At 37.0% G+C, this 24,566-nt stretch overlaps 1 protein-coding gene across 1 annotated transcript in view; it reads right to left on the bottom strand.

Moving 5' to 3' along the window:
• LOC126470596 (uncharacterized) overlaps positions 1-24,566 on the bottom strand; it is a 66,470-nt gene that overhangs the window by 25,139 nt on the left and 16,765 nt on the right. Inside the window, exon 3 of the mRNA XM_050098548.1 lies at positions 22,203-22,340. Coding sequence (XP_049954505.1) covers positions 22,203-22,340 — 138 coding nt within the window. The remainder of the gene's footprint in view (positions 1-22,202; positions 22,341-24,566) is intronic.

Here is a 24,566-nt window from a genome sequence, read left to right as displayed (position 1 = left end):
TAAGAAGCATGAATAGTCTATTACAGATTATTTGGTGCCTCTGTGGTAACAGTAAAAGGCTACTAATGATATCTCCGTCTATTGTATCTAATCTTCAGATCTGCATAAAGTTAGCTGGATAAATGTATCTGCTTTGAAGAGGATCTGAAATTCTGGAAAGAGAGAAAATGGTTTTAAAAAGATTTTTACCTTTTATGTGATGTCAGTTCCATTTAGGTGTCATCTCGGCTTAAAATGTGTCTAAGGAACACAGTTCCAACAAAGTATTTCCAACTGTGTTAACAAATATATGTATGGTAACCTTGCTGCTGCAACATTTTACCATATCAGAAAAATGCAAATTAATGATTCAGTTGTTCAAAAAACCTGAATACTGCACTATATTACTGTAGCAGAATGCTACCTTGCCCAGCATTTGAGTTTTCACACTTTCGTAATATAATGTACACTGATAGAAAAAATTCAAAATACAAGGAAAGAATTGTGTGACATAAACAAAAGTTGGTAGGCAAGTTTCGACACCTGAAAGATGATGTCTGTTCAAATTTCATGGGAACTGCATAAAAATAGCACTTACAGTATCACTATGATGATGCAGGTTTGCTTTAAACACATGCTGTAATGGTCTAGAGTGTTAGGTGCCTTTGAGATTGAATGTAGTGAGAAGATGTTAGTCAAGAATGAATTTAAGGCAACATAAATGTCATTGTCAACACCACATTGAGTTTGAATAAGGCCATGTAATAGGTCTGTGAGAAGCTGGATATTCCTTCTGAGATATTGCAGCAAGATTTGTCAGGAATGTAACCACTGTAGATCATTGCTGGTAATCATGGTCACAAGAATGTATAGTCGCAAGAAGACCAGGCTCAGGACAGACACTTGGCACTAGCAGGAGGAAACACCTTTGTGTTCAGCAGAAGGTCCTGGCATATTGTGCTGCAATTTTAACAGTACTCTGAGCACCAGTTGGCACAACAGTGACACAACGAACTGATACAAATCAGTTACTTCAAGAACAGCTGTGAGCCAGATGCCCTGTAGCCTGCATTCCACTGACCTCAAACCACCACTATTTCTGACTTAAGTGGTGTCAAGCGAGAGATCATTGGAGGTAAGTGTTGAGGTGGCAGTGATGACCATGTGCTGCTTAGATAGAGGCTACTTGAGGTCCGGCAACCAAACTGCACAACCCCTTCTTTGTGTTGTGATTTTTTTCTGTTAGTGTATTTTAATCACAGTATCATAATATTAAACCAAGTTTAAGAACTGCTTACAGCTTAAGAAAAATAGTTTTTACTTCTTTAGAAGATTTTACAACTCAATCCATTTGGACAATCATTAAAAGGTTCCATGTATCGGAAGGGTGCAATGTTTCTAAGTACAAGTGAAGGCCAGAGCTGACCTTCATTATTGTCTGTTTCATGTGAAACAACACTTTAAAACTTAGTGTTCCCAGTTGTTTTCAAAGATTGTTTCTACTGTTCCCAGTTGTTTTCAAAGATTGTTTATACACTGCAATGTGCAACAGAACTCATATGTATCTGTAAATACAGAAGTTGCATGTCAGTACACACATTCCATCGGAAATTAAGAGCTAGTTTTGCAGACCTTCGGTCAACTTGCAGTATTTGTTATAGGCCTTCATCATTGCAGAAAGGCATCTGTGCAGGCCTGTGGCCTGTTATACTAAGGAACAGACATAAATACATGTTAACTAACAAGGGAACGTTCTCAAGTGCCACTAAATGATCTTGATGAAATTTGGCAGGTATGCTGAGGGTGAAAATTGATGCAATACTTTTCTTCTGCCCAGTTTCACTTTTAACAAGTAAAACACACCCCACAAGGCAATTTGGTAATTAGGTTTTGAGGTACTTTCATCAAACTGATGATATGTAAAAAAATGTTTCTCACATGAAAGGTAATATGTAGTTAACCTTCTTGGGAAGTTTATAATTAAATTTTACAAAAATTTGAAGTTTTTCAGAATACCCCACCATCATTAATTAATTTTCAAAAGTGGAAACTTTTGTTAACACATAAATAAAAGACGTTTTGAAGCTACAAATATCCATGTGTAATAATGCTGGTTTTTAGCATACAGTTTTTCGAAAGTAAGTAATACACAATGTGCTGTCAGAGCATTTTCAGCAAATATAATTGAAACATGTAAACATTCATTATTAGTCCAGTTACTTATTTCACTTATATTTCTTTCATGCAGCACAACAAATAATATGTCGGGATAACCAAAACATTGATGCTGTAACTGAAACTAAATTTCCTTTGACTCATATTCAAGAAAATCTTACAGGGAGCTCTCATAGTACATCCCTAAATGCAAAACTAGCAAAAATTAGCTATGTAGTAAGATTGTTTTGCAATAACACCAGTGCAGAATTTGTTTGGGCTATATACTTTGCTCATGTACATTCATCAGTGAACTGCAGTATCATTTTCTGGAGAATGTGAATCAAACCAAGACAGTTTTCAGGAAACAGAAGCCAATTATAGGAATAATTAAACAAGCAAGCAGCAGAAAATCATGCAAAACTAACTTTGAAGATCCAAAAATTTTACACATTTCTTGCATTTATATATTTAAAGTAGTATTGAAAGTCAAAAAAATGTAATGAGAAAAGAAAACACTTTTATGCAAAACATAATTGACCATGATTACAGTACCAGATAGCACAGTAATATACATATTAACCGTTGCAACACAATTTTTTTCCAAAAAAAGGTTTATACCATGCAAGAGGAAAAACTAAGTCACAAATATCCAAGACAAATAAAACCTCATCTTGAAGAAAAAATTTAAGTCTGTGACAGCTTACCTACTGCAAAACTGCTTTTATTCAATCTTGTGTTATTCTATGCACAAAACCATGTAATTCATACTTTTAACTGTGGAAATAAGTTGTAAATGTACAATATGTAGTCTGATTTGTTATTATTCACTTTAGGGATCCGATATGTTACAAAAATTAATAAGATATGTTTGACATTTGCAAAACAACGTCTACAAAAGTTATTTTTGTCAATTACCTGAACTGGAGATTCTGGAAGGGTTAGTGAAGTTAATCAGGGAATGTTACAGAATTAGTGATGACAAGATTGTTTGTTAGATCGAGGAAGGAGAAGAAATGGGTACATTACACAAATTATATGGAAGATAATGATGATTCCATATTTATAAAAAAATTCCGTACCAATACTTTTCGATCTCATGCTTGAGAAGCTGGAGCATGTAATTGAAATGTGATACAAATTTCCTAAAATAAAACTTTTTTTCTGTAACAAGCATTATAGACATTAGATATTGGTACTTCGAGAAATACATTCTGTTGTGTTATTTATGTAAATGAGGTATATAGAAAGACCATTTATGCCAAAACAGTGTGGCTTATAGATTCTTTTGCAGAAACTAAAGGACTGTGTGTAAAGCCTTAGCTACATTAGAGAGAAAAAAATGCTGGGACCTAAGGACTGAAGAAATATATACGTCATGCTTGTCTCTTGCCTTTACTGGTTTTATGTTTCCTATATTTATTTTTATGTTACACAAAAGAGAAAGTTATTAGCTATAAATCAATAAAGAGTGCAAATTTTCTGAAGAGTTCTTATTCTCCCGGTCATATATAATACCAACCAGTATTAATTGTTAGTTTTTTTTATTTATGTATTTTTTTTGTTTTTAAAAGGGATTTATGATGTCAAACTGGCCGACTGGGAATAGGATAGGCACCACAGGACATTTTAATTCACACTGTCGCTGAATACAAGTTTGACAGCTTCCATTACAAAATATTGACTTTTTAATCCCACAGACTGAAATACAGTGATGTGTGATAGAAGAATGATGCGTGAATATGCCTGGCATCTCACTTTGTCACACTTAAGACCAAACAACTTGTTTTACATTTTCTGGAACATGTATGTTTTACATATCAGACTCTTGAGAGAGATGTGCCCTACAAAATGAACATAATTTTCAAAAACGATTTTTTTTAAATTTTTTACTTCCTAAGTCAAATGCTCAAAGACATTTTTGCCCCGGCTCGGACTATCTTAGATTTGGGGTTGATTCCATTAATCCTACCTGGTAAGCATCCCAGACTGCTCAGCAGTACTCCAAAAGATGAAAGACAAGCGTAGAGTAGGCAATTTCTTTAACAGTCTGTTACATTTTCGATGTGTTCTGCTAATAAAATGTAGTATTTGGTTTGCCTTCCCCACAACATTTTCTATGTGTTCTTTCCAATTAAAGTTGTTCATAATTTTAATACCTAGGTATTTAGTTGAATTTCCAGCCATTAGATTTGACTGATTTATTGTGTTACCAAAGTTTAATGGAGTCCTTGTAGCACTCATATTTGGATGACCTCATACTTTTCATTATATAGCGTCAGTTGCCAATTTTCACAACATACAGATATCTTTTCTAAATAGTTTTGTAATTTGTTTTGATCTTCTGACAACTTTACTAGATCATAAACGACAGCACGATCTGCAAACAACCTAAGACGGCTGAGCAGATTGTCTCCTAAATCATGTATATACATAAGGAACAGCAGAGGGCCTGTAACACTACCTTGGGGAATGCCAGAAACAACTTCTGTTTTACTTGACGACTTTCCATCCATTACTATGAACTGTGACCACTCTGGCAGGAAATCACAAATCCAGTCATGTAACTGAAATAATATTCCATAAGCACGCAGTTTCAGTACAAGTCACTTGTGTGGTACACTGTCAAAAGCCTTCTGGAAATATAGAAATACTGAATAAATTTGAAATCCCTTGTCAATAACACTCAAAAATTTGCATGTGTAAAGAGGTGGTTGTGTTTCAGAAGAACAATGTTTTTTAAATCTTTGCTGCATATCGACATTAATGATATGGGCTTATAATTTAGTGAATTACTCCTAGTAACTTTCTTGAGTATTGGTGTGACCTGTGCAACTTGCCAGTCTGTGTATTGCACATAAATAGGAAAATAAATCTGCCACTGTGTACTACACCACTGATTACAAACTATGTGAAACAGTATCTGCCATAAAGTATATACGAGTAGCTATCTTTATTTTGTTTTATTTAAACGTCAAGTTTCATAGGACCAAATTGAGGATCAAATATCCAAGGTCATGGAACATGTCACGACATGAAATTACAACTTAAAGGTAATAAAAGATAAAAATAAAATGTTTATGAAGAAAAAAAAAGGTCAAGCAATAAGTATCAGGAAACTCAGTCAAAAATATAACATAAAAATGATTTTAATTTTTCAGGAACTCCTGAAGAGAATAGGAGTGACCCATGAGGAAATTCTCCAGTTTCAATTTGAAAGCGAGTAAATTACTACTAAGAGTTTTGAATTCTTGTGGTAGCTTATTGAAAATGGACGTAGCAATATATTGCACTCCTTTCTGCACAAGTGTTAAGGAAGTCCGATCCGAATGCAGGTCAGATTTCTGCTGAGTATTCACTGAGTGAAAGTTGATTATTCTTGGGAATAAGCTGATATTGTTAACAAGAAACAACAGTAAAGAATATATATACTGAGAGGCCATTGTCAAAATTCCCAGGTTAATGAACATGGGCCGACAAGAGTTCCGCAAACTTACACCACTTACTGCACAAGCCGCCCATTCCTGAGCCAAAAATATCCTTTTAGAGTGGGAAGAGTTTCCCCAAAATATAATACCATGCAACACAAGTGAATGAAAATAAGCAAAGCAGACTATTTTTCGTGTTGATACCGTTTGAATAGTAAAAATGGCAGCATTAAGTCTTTCAACAAGATCCTGTTTGTGGCCTTTCCACAACAGTGTACTATCTACATGAACACCTAGAAATTTGAACTGTACAGTTTCACTAATCATATGCCCATTCTGAGAAATTAAAACATTAAGTTTTGTTGAATTAAACTGTAAAAAACTGGGTCTTACTGCGATTCAGCGCTAGTTTATTTTCTACAAGCCATGAACTTATGTCATCAACTGCACTGTTTGAAACAGAGCCGATGTTGCACACAACATCCCTTACTATCAAGTTAGTGTCATCAGCAAACAGGAATATTTTGGAGTTACCCGCAATACCAGAGGGCATAACATTTATATAAATAGGGAACAGGTGTGGCCGAAACACTCATCCTTGGCACCTTCACTTGACTGTACCCCACTCAAGACCCCACATCATAGTCATTCTCAACACTGTGAACAATGACTTTCTGCTGTCTGTTGTTAAAGTAAGCAGTGAACCAGTTGTGAACTAGTCCCCGTATTCCGTAATGGTCCAACTTTTGGAGCAATGTTTTGTGATCACACAATCAAACACCTTAGCTAAATAAAAAAAATATGCCTAGCATTTGAAACCTTTTGTTTAACCCATCCAGTACCTCACAGAGAGAAGAGAATTTTCAGTTTTTAAACGACTTCTAAAGCTGCACTGTACATTTGATAGCAAATCGTGTGATATAAAATGATCAATTATCCCCACATACAAACCCTTTTCAATAACTTTGGCAAACACTGATGGCATAAAAATAGATCTAAAATTGTCTGTATTATCCCTTTCTCCCATTTTATAAAACAGCTTTGCTACTGAGTACTTTAACCGTTCAGGAAACTGACCTTTCCTTAAGGAAAAATTACAAATATGACTAATTACAGTGCTAACATGTGCAGCTCAGTACTTTAATATTCTGCTACGCACTCCATCTTATCCATGAGAGTCCTTAGCCTTCTGTGATTCAATTACTGACGCAATCTCCCTCATGTCAGTTACACAGAGGAGTATTTCAGGCATCAGTCTTGGAAATGCATTTTCCAAGAGAGTTATATGATCCCCTGTAGAAACTAAATTTTTATTTAATTCACCAGAAATGCTCATAAAATTATTGTTAAATATTGTAAATATATCTAGTTTATCAGTACCAGAAATATTTTTACTACGAACTGACTCAATGTCATTGACCTTGTGCTGTTGACCAGATTCACAACTGACCATATGGTTTTAACATTATCTTGCAAATTAACTATTTCATTTGCACACCACATGCTCTTTGCCCTCCTAATAACATTTTCAAGCATCTTACAATACTGTTTGTAATGGGCAACTGTAACTTGATTGTGACTACTTCTGACATTTTCATATAATTCCCTCTTTGTTCTGCACAATATCCTTATCCCACTAGTCAGCCACCCAGGCTGCCTCTTACCCCATTTGGAACGTTATAATGGAAAGTAACTCACATAGAGCATGAGAAATGTGTTAAGGACAGCAGTATATTCGTTATCTATGTTATCAGCTTTATAAACACTGTGCCACTTTTCCTCCTTGATGAGTTTTAGAAAACTCTCTACTGCCATTGGATTAACTTTCCAACATAATTTGTAATTATGTGTGACATTTGTTTGAGAATAAAAGCCTCTTAATGTTAAAAATTGTGTATCATGGTATGAAAGGCCATAACTCTTTTACTAACAGAATGCCTATCTAGTAACGAAGAATGAATATAAAGATTGTCTATGGCTGTGCCACTGTTCCCCTGCACACTGACAGGAAAAAACACCGTCCACATAAGACCATATGAATTTAGGAGATCTACCAGCATCCATTTTCTGGAACAATCATAATCAAAATGAATATTGAAGTCGCCACATATAACTAAATTCTATCACATCCTATAAAGTGAATCAAGAACCCACTCTAACTTGAGCATAAATGCTCTAAAGTCATAGTTAGGGGACCTATAATCAACAAAAGTTAGAAGTTTAGTTTCATTAAATTCAACTGCCTCTGCTCAACATTCAAATTTCTAGGCGTGCAGTCCGGAACCGCGCGACTGCTACGGTCACAGGTTCGAATCCTGCCTCGGGCATGGATGTGTGTGATGTCCTTAGGTTAGTTAGGTTTATGTAGTTCTAAGTTCTAGGGGACTGATGACCACAGATGTTAAGTCCCATAGTGCTCAGAACCATTTGAACCATTTGAATCAACATTCAAATATCTGTTCAGTGCAGTACTGTGGTATGTCTAGGGACTCAAATGGAATATTAATTTTTACATACATGGCCACTCCGTCACCTCACAAGGAACTCCTTGATAAACAGCTAGCAAATCTGTACCCTGGTCTGAAGTGACCATAAGTAGAATAACCACATAAAACAAATTGTAAGAAAAACAGATGTAAGACTCAATTCGTAGGAAGAATCTTAAGAAATGTAACTCATCCACAAAGTAAGGGGCTCATAAGGCACATATTCCACCGATTCATGAGTATTGTTCAGTATCGGATCATTACCAGGTAGACAGATAGAAGAGATCAACAAGACCATTGAAGGGGGGCATGTTTTGTCATGGGATCATTTATTTGGTGCATGAGTGTTACAGAAATGCTCAGCAGTCTCCATTGGCAAGCATTACAAGTGAGATTTACTACTGAAATTTTGAGAGAATACTTTCCAGAAAAATTTGGATGACATATTACTTCCTCCCATATACATCTTAGGAAATGTCACTGATGAGAAATTTCAAGAAATATTATCTAATACAGAGGCTTATTGACAATCATTCTTCCGATGCACCATTAGGGAGTGGAACAGGAAGGGGGGATCAGTTATAGGTGTGAGAAGTACCCTCTGCCACACACCATGTATGATGTAGATGCAGATGTATATTTTCCCTTATGAACACTGATACTGCAATCCTATAGGAACAAAAGGACAGGCTAAGTCTGATTAATTATCTGTAAGCCCAGTACATAGTACAAAATTTTTCAGGTGACCTAACTTGTTCTATGCCATTCCTGCCTATTAAAGGACAAACTGAAATGTTGTCCCAGATTGATTCATGTTTATAGGTATTCTGAATATAGAGGAACATGAGTGATTACATATGTAGCCAAAGAAGCTCCTGTAGCAGCTAACTCCCAATTCCTGTGATACTACCTCCCAATCGCCATTGATTAAACGTGCCAAGAAAGGAATGAGAGAAGGGTAAGTTCTTTTTCAAATTTTCAGGCAATAAACAGAGGACTTGTAATCATTTTTAAATTACCTGTGTGATTCCTAAAAAAGTAGAGAGTTATAGGCACATCCTTTCACGTTTACTTTTATGATTTTATAAAGCGTTACTGTGAACTTAACAACTTGGTAGAGCAATTATGGAAGAGTTATTAACATCCCATGCAATATTTATCAGTTAAATAGTCATCCATTTCAGAAAATCTTTCATCCTAACCTATCTACAGGGAAGAAAGGATAGCTGAGGTACATTAACTGCTAGTGATTTATCACTGTTTACTAATATAAAATACAGATGTATTCTATTTAATGTCAAGTGTTCATCATTTGTTCTAAATTTCAACATATGCAGAGCATATTATTTTCCATAATTCCTGAACATGTTTAGAAATAATTTTGTATGGTAGCTTCAGTTACTGATGAGAAAGTAGATTATTATTTTCCTAAACGTTACGGAGGCTCTCAATCTCCAGTATTGAAAGAAGGCAGTTTAGGTTGCACAGGTTTCCTAGTGTGATCAGATTTATTTAATCTCCTTCACAGTAGATATATTCATTCTCTGGTCAGGCATTATAACGTATTTGTACAACACGTATGCCAAGAATAGAACTTAAGTGACTGCCAACCGTGGACTGTACTACTGGCCCTAGTATTGTTGCATTCTGGCAAAAATTTTCTGTCAAAATCTCATTTTCTTGGTTACACTGAGAAGGTAATAGGTAATCTTTCTTAGCTGTTATTCCTGTTAGTCGTTTATTCCACTCTGGCAGCTTGAATCTCTGGATTTCACTAATAGTTATAACAACGCCCATCACTGCCACACCCAGTCAACCACATAAACAAACAGCGATTGCATTCACCCATTCAGGTTTATTCACCTCAGCTTGTATAGCCCCATGCTCTTTTGTCTGCAGAAATTTTTTACTTTTTGATGTGACAGAGATTCCCCTGGCAGAGACATCACGTACACTACGCACGCATTAAAAAATCAACTTATGATTCGTTCAAAAATCAACTTAGAATGTGTTCAAAAACCAAAGGAGTGTATAGAGAAAGTTCAAAGAAGCGGAGCATGTTTTGCATCATCATGAAATAGGGGACAGATTGTCACTGTCATAAAACACGATTTGGGGTGGACATCATTAAAACAAAGGCATTTTTCATTGCGGCGGTATCTTACCACGAAATTTCAGTCACCAACATTCTGCTCCGAATGCAAAAATATATTGTTGACGTCGACCTACCTAAGAAGAAATGATCATCATAACAAAATTAGGCAAATCAGAGCTCTCACGGAAGGATATAGCTGTTTGCTTTCCCCCCCAACGCAGTGTTCAAAATTGGAATAACAGAATTATTGTGAAGGTGGTTCGATTAACATTCTGCCAGGCACCTAAGTGTGATTTTCAAAGTATCCATGTATATGTAATTGCAAATGAATATGTTACATTTATTAGATCATTGATTCACACTGTAAACAGAAATGGCCCTATCACGTTTCCCTGGGGTACACTGGAAATTGCTTTTACATCTGTTAATTTTGTTCTGTTGAGGGTGACATGCTGAGTTCAGTCCACAAGGAAGGCTTGAATCCAGTCACAAATCTGTTGTGATACTAAATAAGCTCATAATGTCAGATGCCTTCCAGAGGTCAACGAACATGGCATTAACCTGTGCGCCATTGTCTGCAGCACTATGTATGTCATGGAGGAACAGAGTGAGCTGAGTTTTGGAAGATCTCTGTTTGACAATCCATGTCAATTTTTATAGAGGACAGCTTCATTCAACAAAAATGTCATAACTCTTGAGCATAAAACTTGTTGCATAATTATGCAACAGATGCATCTGCCCTATGGGCCTTCCTCAAAATATAGATGACCTGTGCTTTTTTCCAGTCTTTAGGTATCGTTCTTTGGTCCAGTGAACTATGATAAACAACTTCTAGAAGGGGTGTATGGTTTTTTTGCATAACCTTTGTAGAATCCTATAGGTATCTTGTCTGGTCATAATGCCTGTCCACTACTAAGTAGTTGTAGTTATTTTTCTGTTCCATGCTCAGTTATGTCTATATCTGCCATTTCAGCATTTGTACAATGATTGAAAGGAGAGGCTGAACCTCTGTTTTAGACCTTCCCCTCTGCTCCAAACCAGAGGATTGCGATCAACCATGAGTATGATGCAACAAATAGTCAGCTCAACATGCATTCTGTGTGATGCACCAAATTAGCTATACACTGAAAGAAACCAAGGATAGCCTCAGCATCCAAGTGGCAGTCATCATTCATGCCAACATGTGCCACTGTTTGCAGCCGGTTGTACCTGAGATCCCACGGCAAACATACTGAGTGCACACTGGCATTCTTTCCTACCCTGCATGGTATTTCTATGGGGAACTCCATTACACAACTGCCATTGGAGCTCCATATGATTAGTGTACACATCCTCTGCACTTGTCCAGATTGGGCAGGAAAGCTAGATGCTGGCCCAACAAGTGGGGCAAATTGTGCAGCCTCAGAAGTGTTACAAACACAGGTATGTTCTCCTGTGAAACATGCAGAACTAGCACTCCTGGAAGAATGGATATTGTGGAGGTACAGCTTAGCCACACCCTGGAGGATGTTCCCACAGTGATTTTTCACTCTGCAGTGGACTGTGTGCTGATATGAAACTTCCTGGCAGATTACGAATGTGTGCTGGACTGAAACTCAAACTCAGGACCTTCGCATTTCACACGCAAGTGCTCTACCGACTGAGAAATCCAAGCATGACTCATGACCCATCATCACATTTTTACTTCCACTGGGACCTCACCTCCTCTATTCCAAACTACTGGCAACATGCACAAACTGGGCTAAAGCACGTCTCCACAACATCCTTTGTTCTAGGCCTGCTAGCCCTGCAAGCTTTGCAGTAGTAATTCTGTGAAGTTTGGAAGTTAGGAGATGAGGTAGTAGTGGAAGTAAAGCTGAGATGACAGATCATGGGTCATGCTTGGGTAGCTCATTTGGTAGAGCACTTGCTCACAAAAGGCGAAGTTCCCAAGTTTGAGTCTTGGTCTGACAGACAGTTTCAGTCTGCGTTGAAGTTTCATATCAGCACACACTCTACTGCAGAGTGAAAAATTATTTTAGAAAGCTCCAAAAATTAATTTAAGTTCACTATCTAGTATTATACATGTATGTAAAGCAACTTGTCTTTCTGCCATTTGTTTCTCAGTATATTCAGTTAATGATCCCACAGGTACTTCGTCAAAGCAACTGAGTGTGGCAATTGGAGAGGCTGCTTCTGCCATTTTTGATGTAACCACACATTTCTTCTGTGTTTTGGGAACTTATAAGCATTAACAGTCATCAGACAACCTGTCCATGAGTGCATGCTGTACACTTAATGTCAACATTAGTACTTGAATAGGTAATAAGGCTAACACAAAGTAGTAGGCTTCCAGATGTGGTGCTAATGCAGAATGCTCAACAGAGCGAAGGCAAGGAAGCTATGTCCTTCAAAGCTTAACCTACACACAAGAGATGCATGAATTGACCATATACTGAGAAATGACACTGTCATTGAGGCGACAGTATAGCAGAAGAACACAAGAAGTACACTGAGACTTCTTACAACACACACCAGCCGACCACTTTTACCTTAGGTGACTTAGTGGTGGCCCAAATTAATTACTCACAAATAGAGTGAAAGTATTAGTGATAGCATATGAGATTATGATATTTCACATATATCTGTAAGGAACACAATTTTACATAATTCCAGATCATAAGCCACTCATAGCTGTTATAAGCCTCCAGTCTAAGTTCCCACAAAAGTAAGTACAATGATCGCAGTAATGGGGCTTATTCCCAAGTGCAGAACTGCCTGACATTCATTATAGGCCTGGCTAATGAAAATTCTTGATCCCATGAAACTTCATGGACTAAGTTTCATAAGTACAAGTCAATGCATTTACAAACAAATAACAGTGTGTAATCTATTCTAGTAGAACTCCCTGTTACTTCTCATCACATAGACCCGTGTACACAGGGAACCATGCTACTCTGCAGAGTCACATCATCAGTTAAGTATGGGTTGCAGTATCAGCTACCGAAAGGATTACTGCCAGCTTTTATAACATACTTCCCAATACAACATAGGGTCAACACAACTAGTTTCATAATGTTGCTGGTTATGTGGATGACAACTGTAGTTTTATCATCCTGCCTACATCCCAGCCATTGCTACTCCAGTTACTGCAAAGGTCACTTTGGGGAATAATACACATGATAGCATCACATCATGTTTGTTGCACAGGCATTGACACTGAGACTCAGATGCAACCACTCTTTGGAGTAGGTTCACACTCATTCAAGGGAGCTATATGGTTACTGGTCATAGAAGCCATCTCAAATTTCCTATATGTTGTTCAGATGACTATCATCACCAGAAGTTTTACAATCTTGGGTGTGGGAAAAGTATTTTCCATGAACAGAACACACCATATGATGGTTTCTGATGACTGCCCACAACTACCTTCCTCACACTATTGGAGCTCCTGTAAATGCAGCAACAGTTATAGTCAGCACCTTATTACCATTTTGTTCCATGCAGTATTTAATTCCAAAATGTGACAAATTGTCCAAAGAAAAATTATGGTATCAACAGTGACTCAGGAAGACCTAACAGTCTTCTTTGCAACATATTGTCTCATCTCCATTAATTGTGACAGGCCTGTAGATCAGTTGCACATGCTTAGATTTTAATTTTGTTCAAAGTGCCATATCCAACCCAGCAAGCCCATAGCCCACTGTCACAAAAATATGAGGACATGAGCTCACATATCTTTATGTCGATGTGAAATCAGGGTGTTATCATTGGCTATTCATGGTACCAAAGTGTCTGAAGGCAGAGTCAGCTCATCCTCCATCATAATCAACAGTTATAATGACACAAATGGGTGACCAACAGAGTGGCCAGCACTGGCCAATAAGTAGAGAGACTCCATCATGAGATCTGTACAAGGATAGTGTTGCATAGCAATATCAATGTCTCGCCAGAGCTAGAGATACTCTCTCACCACAAGGCAGATCACTGCTGACCATGGAAGTGTAAGCCATACCAGTAGTTACTGTCACTGTGACATCATGACACTGTTAAAAGTTGCCGTCATAGACTGCATACTTCACATGATGTTCAGTACTCATTACACTGCTTACTCAAGCTGCCTGCAATGGCTTTTATGGATTTAAAAAGAATAATGAGCCTGGGTAAATAACTGTTTAGTGACAAGCTGCATGAGACATTACATGTGGACTGATAAATAACAGCTCAGATGTTGATATTTTAAATACATGGCAAAGACAAAAGTCATTGCAGGGACAGCAATTAAAGCATCTACAAGAGCTACTCATTGTTGTAATGTGGGAACATAATGATTTATCTCACATCCAAAAGGGCATGATCATTGGTTTTCAGATCAAGAGTGGAAGCATTTCCATAATGGCTAAGTTTGTAAACTGTTTGCATGTTGCTGGCATTAAAGTACACCAAAATGGCAAGATGGTGCTATAAGAAACCTGTGCTAAGGCAGCTCTGGTACACCATGAGCCATAGATGAAATGGGTGAATGATGGTTGCAGAGATGTGTATAGGCAAACAGATATGCAAATGTTGAGCGGCAAACTACCCAGATGAACCAATGAAATACCAACAGTGTCTCTTCAATGACAGTTCATCGAACATTTCTGCATGTGGATCACTGCAAAAGGCACCTGGTTTACGCAACTATACTGACTGCTGTTTATCAGCAAAGAATGGTAGAATTTTTACATGAGTACCACAACTAGATGTCCACTAAGTGGCAACAAATGGCCATTCCAGAAGAATCACATTTTGTGCTGACTGAGACAGATGGTCATTGACGTAAACAGGATGAAACATTTGAAATTAAACACCCTGCAACACATAGGATGGATCTAAGTTGAAGGAGGGAGCGTTATGGTCTGGGGAATGGTCTTGTAGCATTCCCTGGGTCATCTAGTCACTATGGAAGGCACAATAGATGCATGTATGCTTTGGGACCATTTCCACCACTACATGCAGTTTTTTTTCCTCAGAATGATGGCATCTACCAGCAGGACAAAGCAATGTACCACACAGCTTGCAGTGTACACTGAGCAGCCAAAACATTATGACCACTGCCCACCATGACACAGGATGGCGTCGCAAGCACGTGATGAGTTAACAAATGTATGTAAGCAGAGAAGACATGCAAAGGGGATCACCCTAGTGAAGATATGGGCTGAAAATGTGGAAACCCATTGACATAAGCGACTTTGACAAAGGACAAATTATTACTTAGCAAAGACTGTGAATGAGTATATTGAAAAGAGTGACGCTGGTCAAATGTTCATGTACTAATGTCATGAGCATCCACATCCACAGACTGTGGGGTTTGGAGGCTCATCTGCTCTATAAAATAGGATGTACTGTGATTTGTGGCATCTCTGCCAAAAGATCACTGGTGTGCGCAGAAGTGTTTTGGAGCACACTATTCATCATACACTGTTAAATAGGGAGCTCCGCAGCAAGCCATCCCTACATGTTTCCATGTTGTGCCAATGGCATCATCAGTTATGATTGCCATGGCCATGGGACCATTGGGATTGATAAATTGAAATTATTGCCTGTTTGGGTGAATCACACTTTTGCTATATTAGGTTGCTGGTCATCTCCACAGACACTATTAAGGTGAAGGTGGCTGGAAACATGCAGCAGGCCACAGATGCAGGCTGGTAGGAGCAGTATTATGGTATGGGAGACATTATTCTAAGCTTTCATGGAGCCTGTGGGAGTAATCAAAGACACGCTGATAGCTGAAAATCACCTGAATCCCTTCAAACCTGATGTCTTCCCCAACGGCGATGCCATCTTTCAGCAGTATAATTGTCCATTTCTCAGTGCCAAAACCTTGATACAGAAGTGTTATAGCGAACTCATGCTGATGTCTCAGCAACCAAATTCACCTGATGTAAATCCTGTGGGACTCACCTGTGTCGCAATCAGCGGCATCACTGCATACACAAATCAGCGGCCCATTATTAGCATGAATTACATGAACTATGAATAGACATCTAAAGCCATATACCAGCACAAACCTACCAAAAAAGTGTCAGATCCCTGATACACAGAATCAGTGATGTATTTCATTCCAGACCCATCAGTGTATGTGCATGGTTTGAAAAGCACAGCTGATTTAAACCCAACCAAGAATCAGTAGGACCACATTGATCAGGCTGTTTGCGCTGTGGATCCTCAACCCAGAACCATAGTACAGCTGGCCACAGTGCTGGAGTTGATTATAGTTCCACATTCTTACCAGTACCTTCCAAAATCTCATCGGCATATGCCATAGACAGCCAAAAGGGAAGAGGTAGTTATATGGGCTTTTGACAGGTATTCACATTAGTGTGACTGAACAGTGTAGTTGATGCAAGAGTAGAAATTCTGACTTACAACTTACAAACGCAAAAATCTCCTTTAGCATAGATATCATCCACTGCACTGCCACCATCTTTAGTAGCCATATATGGCTTGAAGTCTTAATATGTAAATAACAGCAACAGAATTTTACAGTTATTGAGGTGTCAGACAGTGTCAGTCAAAAAGCCTACTTTTTGTTTTGGACTGGATGTTATGTGTTTTATTCACTACATGTGCTAGCCCCAGTAGCAGGCCCAGAAACATTGTCATTTGTATAACCGTGATTGTCACTAGCAGCATACTATCATCACTAACAGACTGAGAGAAATTAGTATATAAATATCCCTTTAGATCTCAATAATGTTATCCACCATATATGGGCTCTTTTATTCATGACAGACTCATGCAGTATGAGCAAAATGGAAGAGGTATGACACAATTCCTTAAAATTACAGTTGAGCAAGGACTTGACATCTAAGCAGCAAGCATTTTAAGCAATTAATAAACCACTCTGAACAGAAGTAGCCTTCTTCCACACAGCACTTTATTGAACATGAATGCAAACATTGCTTTATTGTAATACACTCTACCAGTATTGCAGCATGTTTCAATACTGCTGAACGCCTGGATTGATTTACTTTATTTATGGTAAGTTTGCAGAGCCTACCAAGTCCATTAGTGTTTGCTGCATCTTCAGTTCAGTGTACTCTGCAATATGTCTGCATGAAAAGCTTGTCAAAATCAATTAATGAGCTTTGACAATAAAGAGAAAATGAAATCAGAATATAGTGTATATCATTTCATTAATTAGAGTGCTACGATTATGTTCCTTTATGCATGATGAATCAATTGGGAATACAAAGCAGTGAAGGAAGATCATAAACAATGGAGCAAATTTAGTTAAGTAGCTTTCTACTGCAAACAGACCCAATGTTTTCTAATATTCATCAAACATCACTTAGAAGCCAAAATACAAAATTTGAAAATTTTCATCAATACCTAAAATTTTGTAGTAGAATGTTGTACATCATATAAAATGTTAATGATATCAGTAAAAAGCCACTATCATTTCAAGTAGACACAAGTCCAACAGTGACATTACGTAACATGGTAATATACTACAGAACAGGTTTACCACCATTGTCACTAGCTGACAACCGTATAACTTTATGTTACAAGATAAGAATACCAGTCAATCTTATGTTCAGAACAGAAGCCTGTCAGAAGCAAGTGATACAAAGTACCCAATACTTTCAGGTTCCCTGTGGTATAAAACATTTGTTTTCTCAATTTAGAAGAACTCTGTGAAGAACTTTGAGGTCTATCTTGGATGTTCCAACAATTTCAAAGTCCATATTACCTTCAAACCAACAGCAACTATTCAGTTTTTTGGAGCAGGCTCTGTACCAATTTCCCTTCGAGCAGTAGTAAAGAAGGAGTCAGAGAAACTACAGAATCTCTGTATTGTCAAATATGTAAATGTGAGCAAATGAGCCACACTTACTATATGCACAAAAAATAAATGGACTATTGCGGCTTTGTGCACATTTTAATATTGTAGTCAACTACATTTGCATTTAGATTATACGTTACAAAGATAAATAATCATTTTCCTTGCAGTTAAGCTTCAGAGAATGAAATCAGTATATCTTCTATGAATGGCTCAGAAATGAAAGTGGATCACCAGAATTTAATATTGCAAGTTTCTGTGAACATTAATGGCTAGTTGGAAGAAATGAAGGAAAATATGAAAAATCAAAGGGCAGAAAATATTAGTAGTATCAAGTCAATGGAAAGTATATTAACCAAAGGAGGCACTGATGCCAAAAACAAAGTTGGGGATAGAATGTAACTCAAATGAATACATAAGTTTTAATGCCAAGGTTAATAATGTAATTTTCAGGATAGACTGCAACTTAGAAACTAAATTTTCTCCATTGGAAGACAGTCATATATGTGAATGTTTGCAGTAGCCAGATAATGTGAATGAGTGTGATATAATGAATGTAGCAGTGACCAATGTGCATGTTGATGCAGAGCAAAGTTATATTATTTTAAAAGTGAAAGTTATTTATTACGACAATTTGTTGTTGTGTGGTATTCAACTTATCCCAGCATTATTCATGATGGATAGCTCACGGGTCAATGATCAGATGTCATCCAACAGGCACAATTTTCCAACATTGCCTTCATCACCTCATGATGTAAACATGCTAATTTTCTGAAATATTGGGCCCTCATTGACCCATAAAATAAAGAACTATTTCATCACTGGCAATTCCACTGTTTTGTTTATCTAAATAATGAAGTGAATGGCATAGAAGCATTTGGTAATGGAGTTGGTAGTGATTTGAACAGTGACATAACTGATGTTTTTTATAATGTAGAAAATGTTAATGGGGCTAACGTCCTTGTGGTGGTGAAGTCAGATACAATAGCTGGGGAAAAAATATGATACAGTAAAATCAAAGGGGTTAAGATCAAACATGTGTTCATCACGAGAAAGTGCTTGGTAATATAAAGCATGTAGCACTGGTGATGCTGAAAAAATAAAGTGTATGGAACACTAAGACATAATGATCAAGAAATTGCAGGAAGTGCATGATTCAATGGAGGGATTCCCATGGTTTTATAAACCTAGAAATGCCAGCTGTAAGATGGACTTGGAAGAGTTTACTTATCTGTGCTTGTAGAGTTGTGTAAACTATTGGAAAGCCAATAAATTCAAGTTAGCAAGGGAGTTGTTATCTAAGGTAAATGAGAACAAGTGATGGAAGGAGACTGATAAGTATGGTAAATATTTGATGATGATTTTAAAATATAGCCACTGGAAATGGAGTCTAGTATAATCATCATACTTCCTGTTTCTTTTGAAGTAATTTTTTAAAAAAACTATATATTATTTGTTCATAGAAAGAGAACAACTGTGCAAGAAGAAAACATAACACAATAAAAAGTTAAAACAGATAGATTGACACTGAGAGCAAGTTTTATGTAGAATGAAAAGAAGTCACATATATCTTCAGGTTTATGAAAGACATGTAACTATTTTAGTGTATGAAAGTGACAAAATGTACATTGAAGATGAATGAATGGTATAAGTGTGTGGTGTGTGTCTGTCTGTCTGTGTGTGTGTGTGTGTGTGTGTGTGTGTGTGTGTGTGTGTGTGTGCATGATTTTATGATTGATATAGTTTTGCTGCAATTGACAATGCTTACTCCAGAAACATATGGGGTGGCACTAAGTGTTTTTCATGACTAAACAATGATGGCTGTCAGAGTATTCTGTGCATATGTGAAATATGTATTGATGAATGGTAAGTGGGAATAAAATATAAACTTTCCATGAGGTGACTGAGGAGATGTGGTTGGCATTATTTTTTTGAACATGTAGATGTAAAATTTGTTTGCTACCATGTAGAATAGGTAATGTTAAAAGTGGTATGGGGGCATGGATATTTATCACCAACATAGTTCTAGCTCTATTAATGAATACATTGTTTTTATCTACAAGTGCTCCTTTAAATAACAGTTATTTCTGAATGCTGGATAGTAGACTTGATGCTAATGTGGCATGATTTGTATGTCTAATGAACTGAAGCTGTCCTGAGCCAGAGCACTGAAGTTCCCACAGGAGATTCAGTTCTGGTCCAGTGTAGCAAGAAAACTGACTACACAACATTACAAAAATATATTCAAAAACTGAAGAACAAGTTAAGCAAGTGTGGCAAAAGTGCTCTTTGAAAATGTGCAGTGAAATAATTGACAGAAACACCTTTATCTGTTATGAAATCAAGCAACGGAATTTCCAGGTTGGAATTTTGATCATATAAGGAAAAGGTACATTGATACTCACTGTGAAACTAGGGGGAGCAGTGTGATGATATGATTCACAGTGTCCACTTACATGCAGTAAAAGGTAAAAAAATGTGGTCCCAGATGTGTGTTACACTGTTATTAAGTAGTGAATCCAAATGACATCAGGCAGTGGGTGCAGAAGGAGTGTCTGAGAGCAAGGGGCAAGCATTCTGCTGTTGGTGGGCCTGATGGTATCAAGTTTGTATAACAAGGTACTGGACAATGTATTTTAAAAAACAGGTTCTGTACAGGTTTTATTCAACCTGCCATGATAAATATTCAGATACTTACATTTTATTATCACAAAATTGCAATAGATGTATATACCCTGTTACTGCTTTCCCAGTCTGACTCCAGTACTGACTCAAGTTTTGACTTTGCTGTCAGTGAGTTATTCTAATGACGTCTCAGTCTGTTCTGTTCGAGATACTTTAGTACAGCTTTTTCTGTTCTGCTCCCAGAATAGTTACAATGCACTGCATTCTATGCTACTTATGATTTTTCCTATGTATACTGCCACTTTGGTGAATGTCTGACAGCTGTCAATCATCCACTGAGTACCAACCATTTACCCAAATTCAACTGCTCACTGCAGCCACCCTGCCCACATTATTACCCATGGACCAGCAATTCTACACTATCGGCAGCTTATACAACACGTGTATGAGTTCAGGCTACCAACACAGAACTCTAGAGCTCATAAAATCCTACTACCTCAGACACTTTACTGTGACAACTCACTCAAAGCATCTCAAGATCCTGGTGCCTTTATGTATTACATTGACTTCTCTATTTTAATAAAGTACGTTTGAAGTTGCTATCCTTATTTAGTTCTAGGTCCAACAATCTTCTTTTCTGCAAAGAGATGAAAAGTAATTTTATTCACTGTTTAATTTGAACTTACCACATTGTGGTAAGCAGTTTGGATCATTATACACCAATAACATCCATGTCACTGTAACAATATCTTACTGGGAGACAACGATGAACGTTATACCATTGGGGTGTTGTCATTCAACAGAAACATAGTAAAGGCGTGCATGGAGCTTAGGGAATGCACACTTCCTCTACACACATTGCTCCAAACCTACATATGAGATATTGTTGATGAAAAGCTCCAGAATGCCTAGAACACTTATTTGTGAAATGTTCTACATGGGTTTAAAATGCCTTGAAAGTATTTCTTTCTAAATCTAAAACTATGTGTACTGGCCGTGTCTCGTCATTTACTACCAAATGACTGCCAAGTAATCCTATGCCAATGGTGTCATTCAGATGTAGTACAGAGGGGCATGGGATCAGCATACCATTCTTCCAGCCTTTTAAACCTTCCCAGACCTGGGAGCCACTACTTCTCACTCAAATAGATCCCCAAATGGCATTACAAAACTGGATATACTATGTTCCAGCAGTATCACCTAGCTAGAACTCCAGGCAGTACTGGGAATCTAACACAAGTTCTCCACATATCAGACATACTGAAAAATTAACTATGGAGGCAGGCAAATATTTATTTCTACTTTAGAAGAGATGCATGAACTCCTCACATTTCATTTTTCATAGAAAACTGCTGGTGGTTTCTGTTAATGAATTAGGTTGACAATGTTTATATAAACAAATATTTTCTTGTATCTTTCTGGTGAAATTTCTACTTATTCCCAGTTTATTGTGTCAACATATATTTGTGAAAGAAGATTTCTCAGCTACTGATATTACTTAACAGAAATAATTTCAGATTTGAAGAGACTTCAATCATGATGTGTCAATATTACTCTAATTCAGTAGGAAGCACACATAATGTTCAATAACTAGCTTTAGTTTTGTACAGCACTGAGTAAAGACTTACTCTCCTCGCTTTAGTTTTGTCATGTATTCAGTTGAACGCTTGCTAGTTGGTTTCATTTTGATGCTGGATGCAGTCATGGGGCAGGTTCCTTCTCTGCTGGTCAACATAATTCCTCGCATTGCTTCATGTCGTGGAAACCTAGAAGCATGAAGTCGATGGAGAAATATGACAATGGATGTATCCAACTGAATATCAGTATTCTGTCACTATTATATTACATCAGAGCAGAACAAGTAAGCTTGTTGCATGGTTAATGTAATGATCTCTGTTCACATGATTGTTTGGTTGACCTTTATGCATCCTCAGGACAGTTGTGTTACCATCCTCTGATGCTAGAATATATAGCAAACTTTACCCGCTAATTATCATAAGTTGTGAAGCCTTCCTCAGATCTAGTCTTGTCAAATGGCTGTATACAAGAGTGCAGTTATTTTTTATTCAGTGTGATTAATCATAAAACCATGTTCAGATTTGAGTAACATATTTCAGCTCCCAAAACATTTTAATTTTTAAGGATTTCTTTCTGCACTTATTAGCTAAGTAATAATACTGAGATACACACCACCAGTCTCTGCAGTACAAATACCAAACAAAACACATACAACCCAATAACCAAAAAATAACAATAATACTTATGTACTGGCTCGAACCAAATGTAATTACTGTGAGGGACACATGGTATGGCGTAAATACAAGTCTAAAGATGCTCTGAATGTATTAAATGATTTTAATTTTCGTTTTCCTGTTTACAATTGGAATTGTTTTTACAGTGCACAAAAGAATGTTGTTAAGTGCCCTCTCACCTCTGGCCATTATACTGTATAGTTTTAGTAATTTAAACTTAGTAATGACCTACATTTGCATGTAGATGACATTGTATAAACATAAATAATTATTTTCTTTATACATAAGGTAAGATGATTCATTCAAAGAGAATAGTGGTTACTGTTGCCACTTTTGTAAGTACTACACACTATGTTACTAAATCAGGGACTGAGTCAGTAAATCACGCATTATAATTTTTGTACAAACGTTGTGAAAGTCATGAGGCACATCATCTGTTAAAAGGAATTAAAAATGAAAAAAACCTTAAAATTACAGGACATCATTGGGATACAGATGTTCTTTGCATTGAAATGACACAAAGAAACTGGTCTCTTTTACATTGTTTATTTGCCTGCACTGTCTATCATTTCTAACAGACTTGTATTTGAGAGGACGTGTGTGCCAGTCCACAACAGTTCAGTTGGGTTTTGGTTCCCTGTAGAATCCAACCCCATCCCTTACACATATTGTTCATCTTTTGAAACTGAAATTCATAGGTTGCATATTGTAATTGAAGCTGACAGTCTCTAAATGAGCTAGAAGGCTAAAAAACTCTATTCCATGAGCGTAGATTTTCACCATATCTCCTTAAGAAAGCAGTGCAAGCCATGCCTCAGTAGCAATCAAGAGACCAGGAAGAAGAATCAAGTAGAGATGTTGTCAGTAGTTACATGATTTTTTCAATGTGTGAGAAGTGATTTCTTTTCTTTTTTTTTAAAAAAAAAAAAAAGAATGGAAGGATCAAGGGGTTAAGTTCAATATGAGTGACCTTTCTGACATCAGAAACTTCTGTGGGAAAGGTTAGTGACAATATACAGCAAAAAGGCCATACCCAACAAACTAAAGAAAAACAATTTAATGAATTTAAGCAGCTGGTATTTACTTCTTTGCCTGAATAAATCAGCATTGGCTGAGTATTGCACCTCTGCTCACTACTCTATGAGCACTTTCAAAAACTGTCCGCCATCACATCTTTCTCGAGAAATGAGGTTAAGGAAGTAGTGAAAAATAACTAGCACCAGATATAAGCAGTCTATATGAATTTTTCAAATTAGAAAATTTCAGTACATGGATTCTGCACATATCTGTTATATACTGCCATAGTAATTTCTCTTGTGAATCTGAACCTCGTCATAATTTGACTGACTAAAGAGTTGACGCTTAAGCATTTTGACTTGCATCTTCCACATTCAGTTTTATTTTTAATTATGGTTATCACATTTTTATAGTGACTTCCTCATTTAATAACATGTCCATCTTAAGGAACAACACCACAGTGAGCTCAGCAGACAATGGAAGGATCTGCATGACAATCATTGTATGAATTATAACTGAAATGTCAGGATCAATAGCTTGGTACATTACAAAAGATATAATTGCTAGCACTGTTTTCTTGACTGCCACAAGTCCAATACAAGCAGTGCATTGGTCCTCATACTGTGTCTACTGATGACACTTTTGCACAGACACAGAGATAGCTGTTTCTGCTGTTCTACAATCTGAACTACTAGAGGTGTACACTGACATGGAATGACATGG

The sequence above is a fragment of the Schistocerca serialis genome, chromosome 3 (genome assembly GCF_023864345.2).
Source record: "Schistocerca serialis cubense isolate TAMUIC-IGC-003099 chromosome 3, iqSchSeri2.2, whole genome shotgun sequence".
NCBI classification, from domain to species: Eukaryota; Metazoa; Arthropoda; class Insecta; order Orthoptera; family Acrididae; genus Schistocerca; species Schistocerca serialis.
The sequence above is the reverse complement of the archived record's forward strand: the minus strand, read 5'-3'. Positions and strand labels throughout refer to the sequence as shown.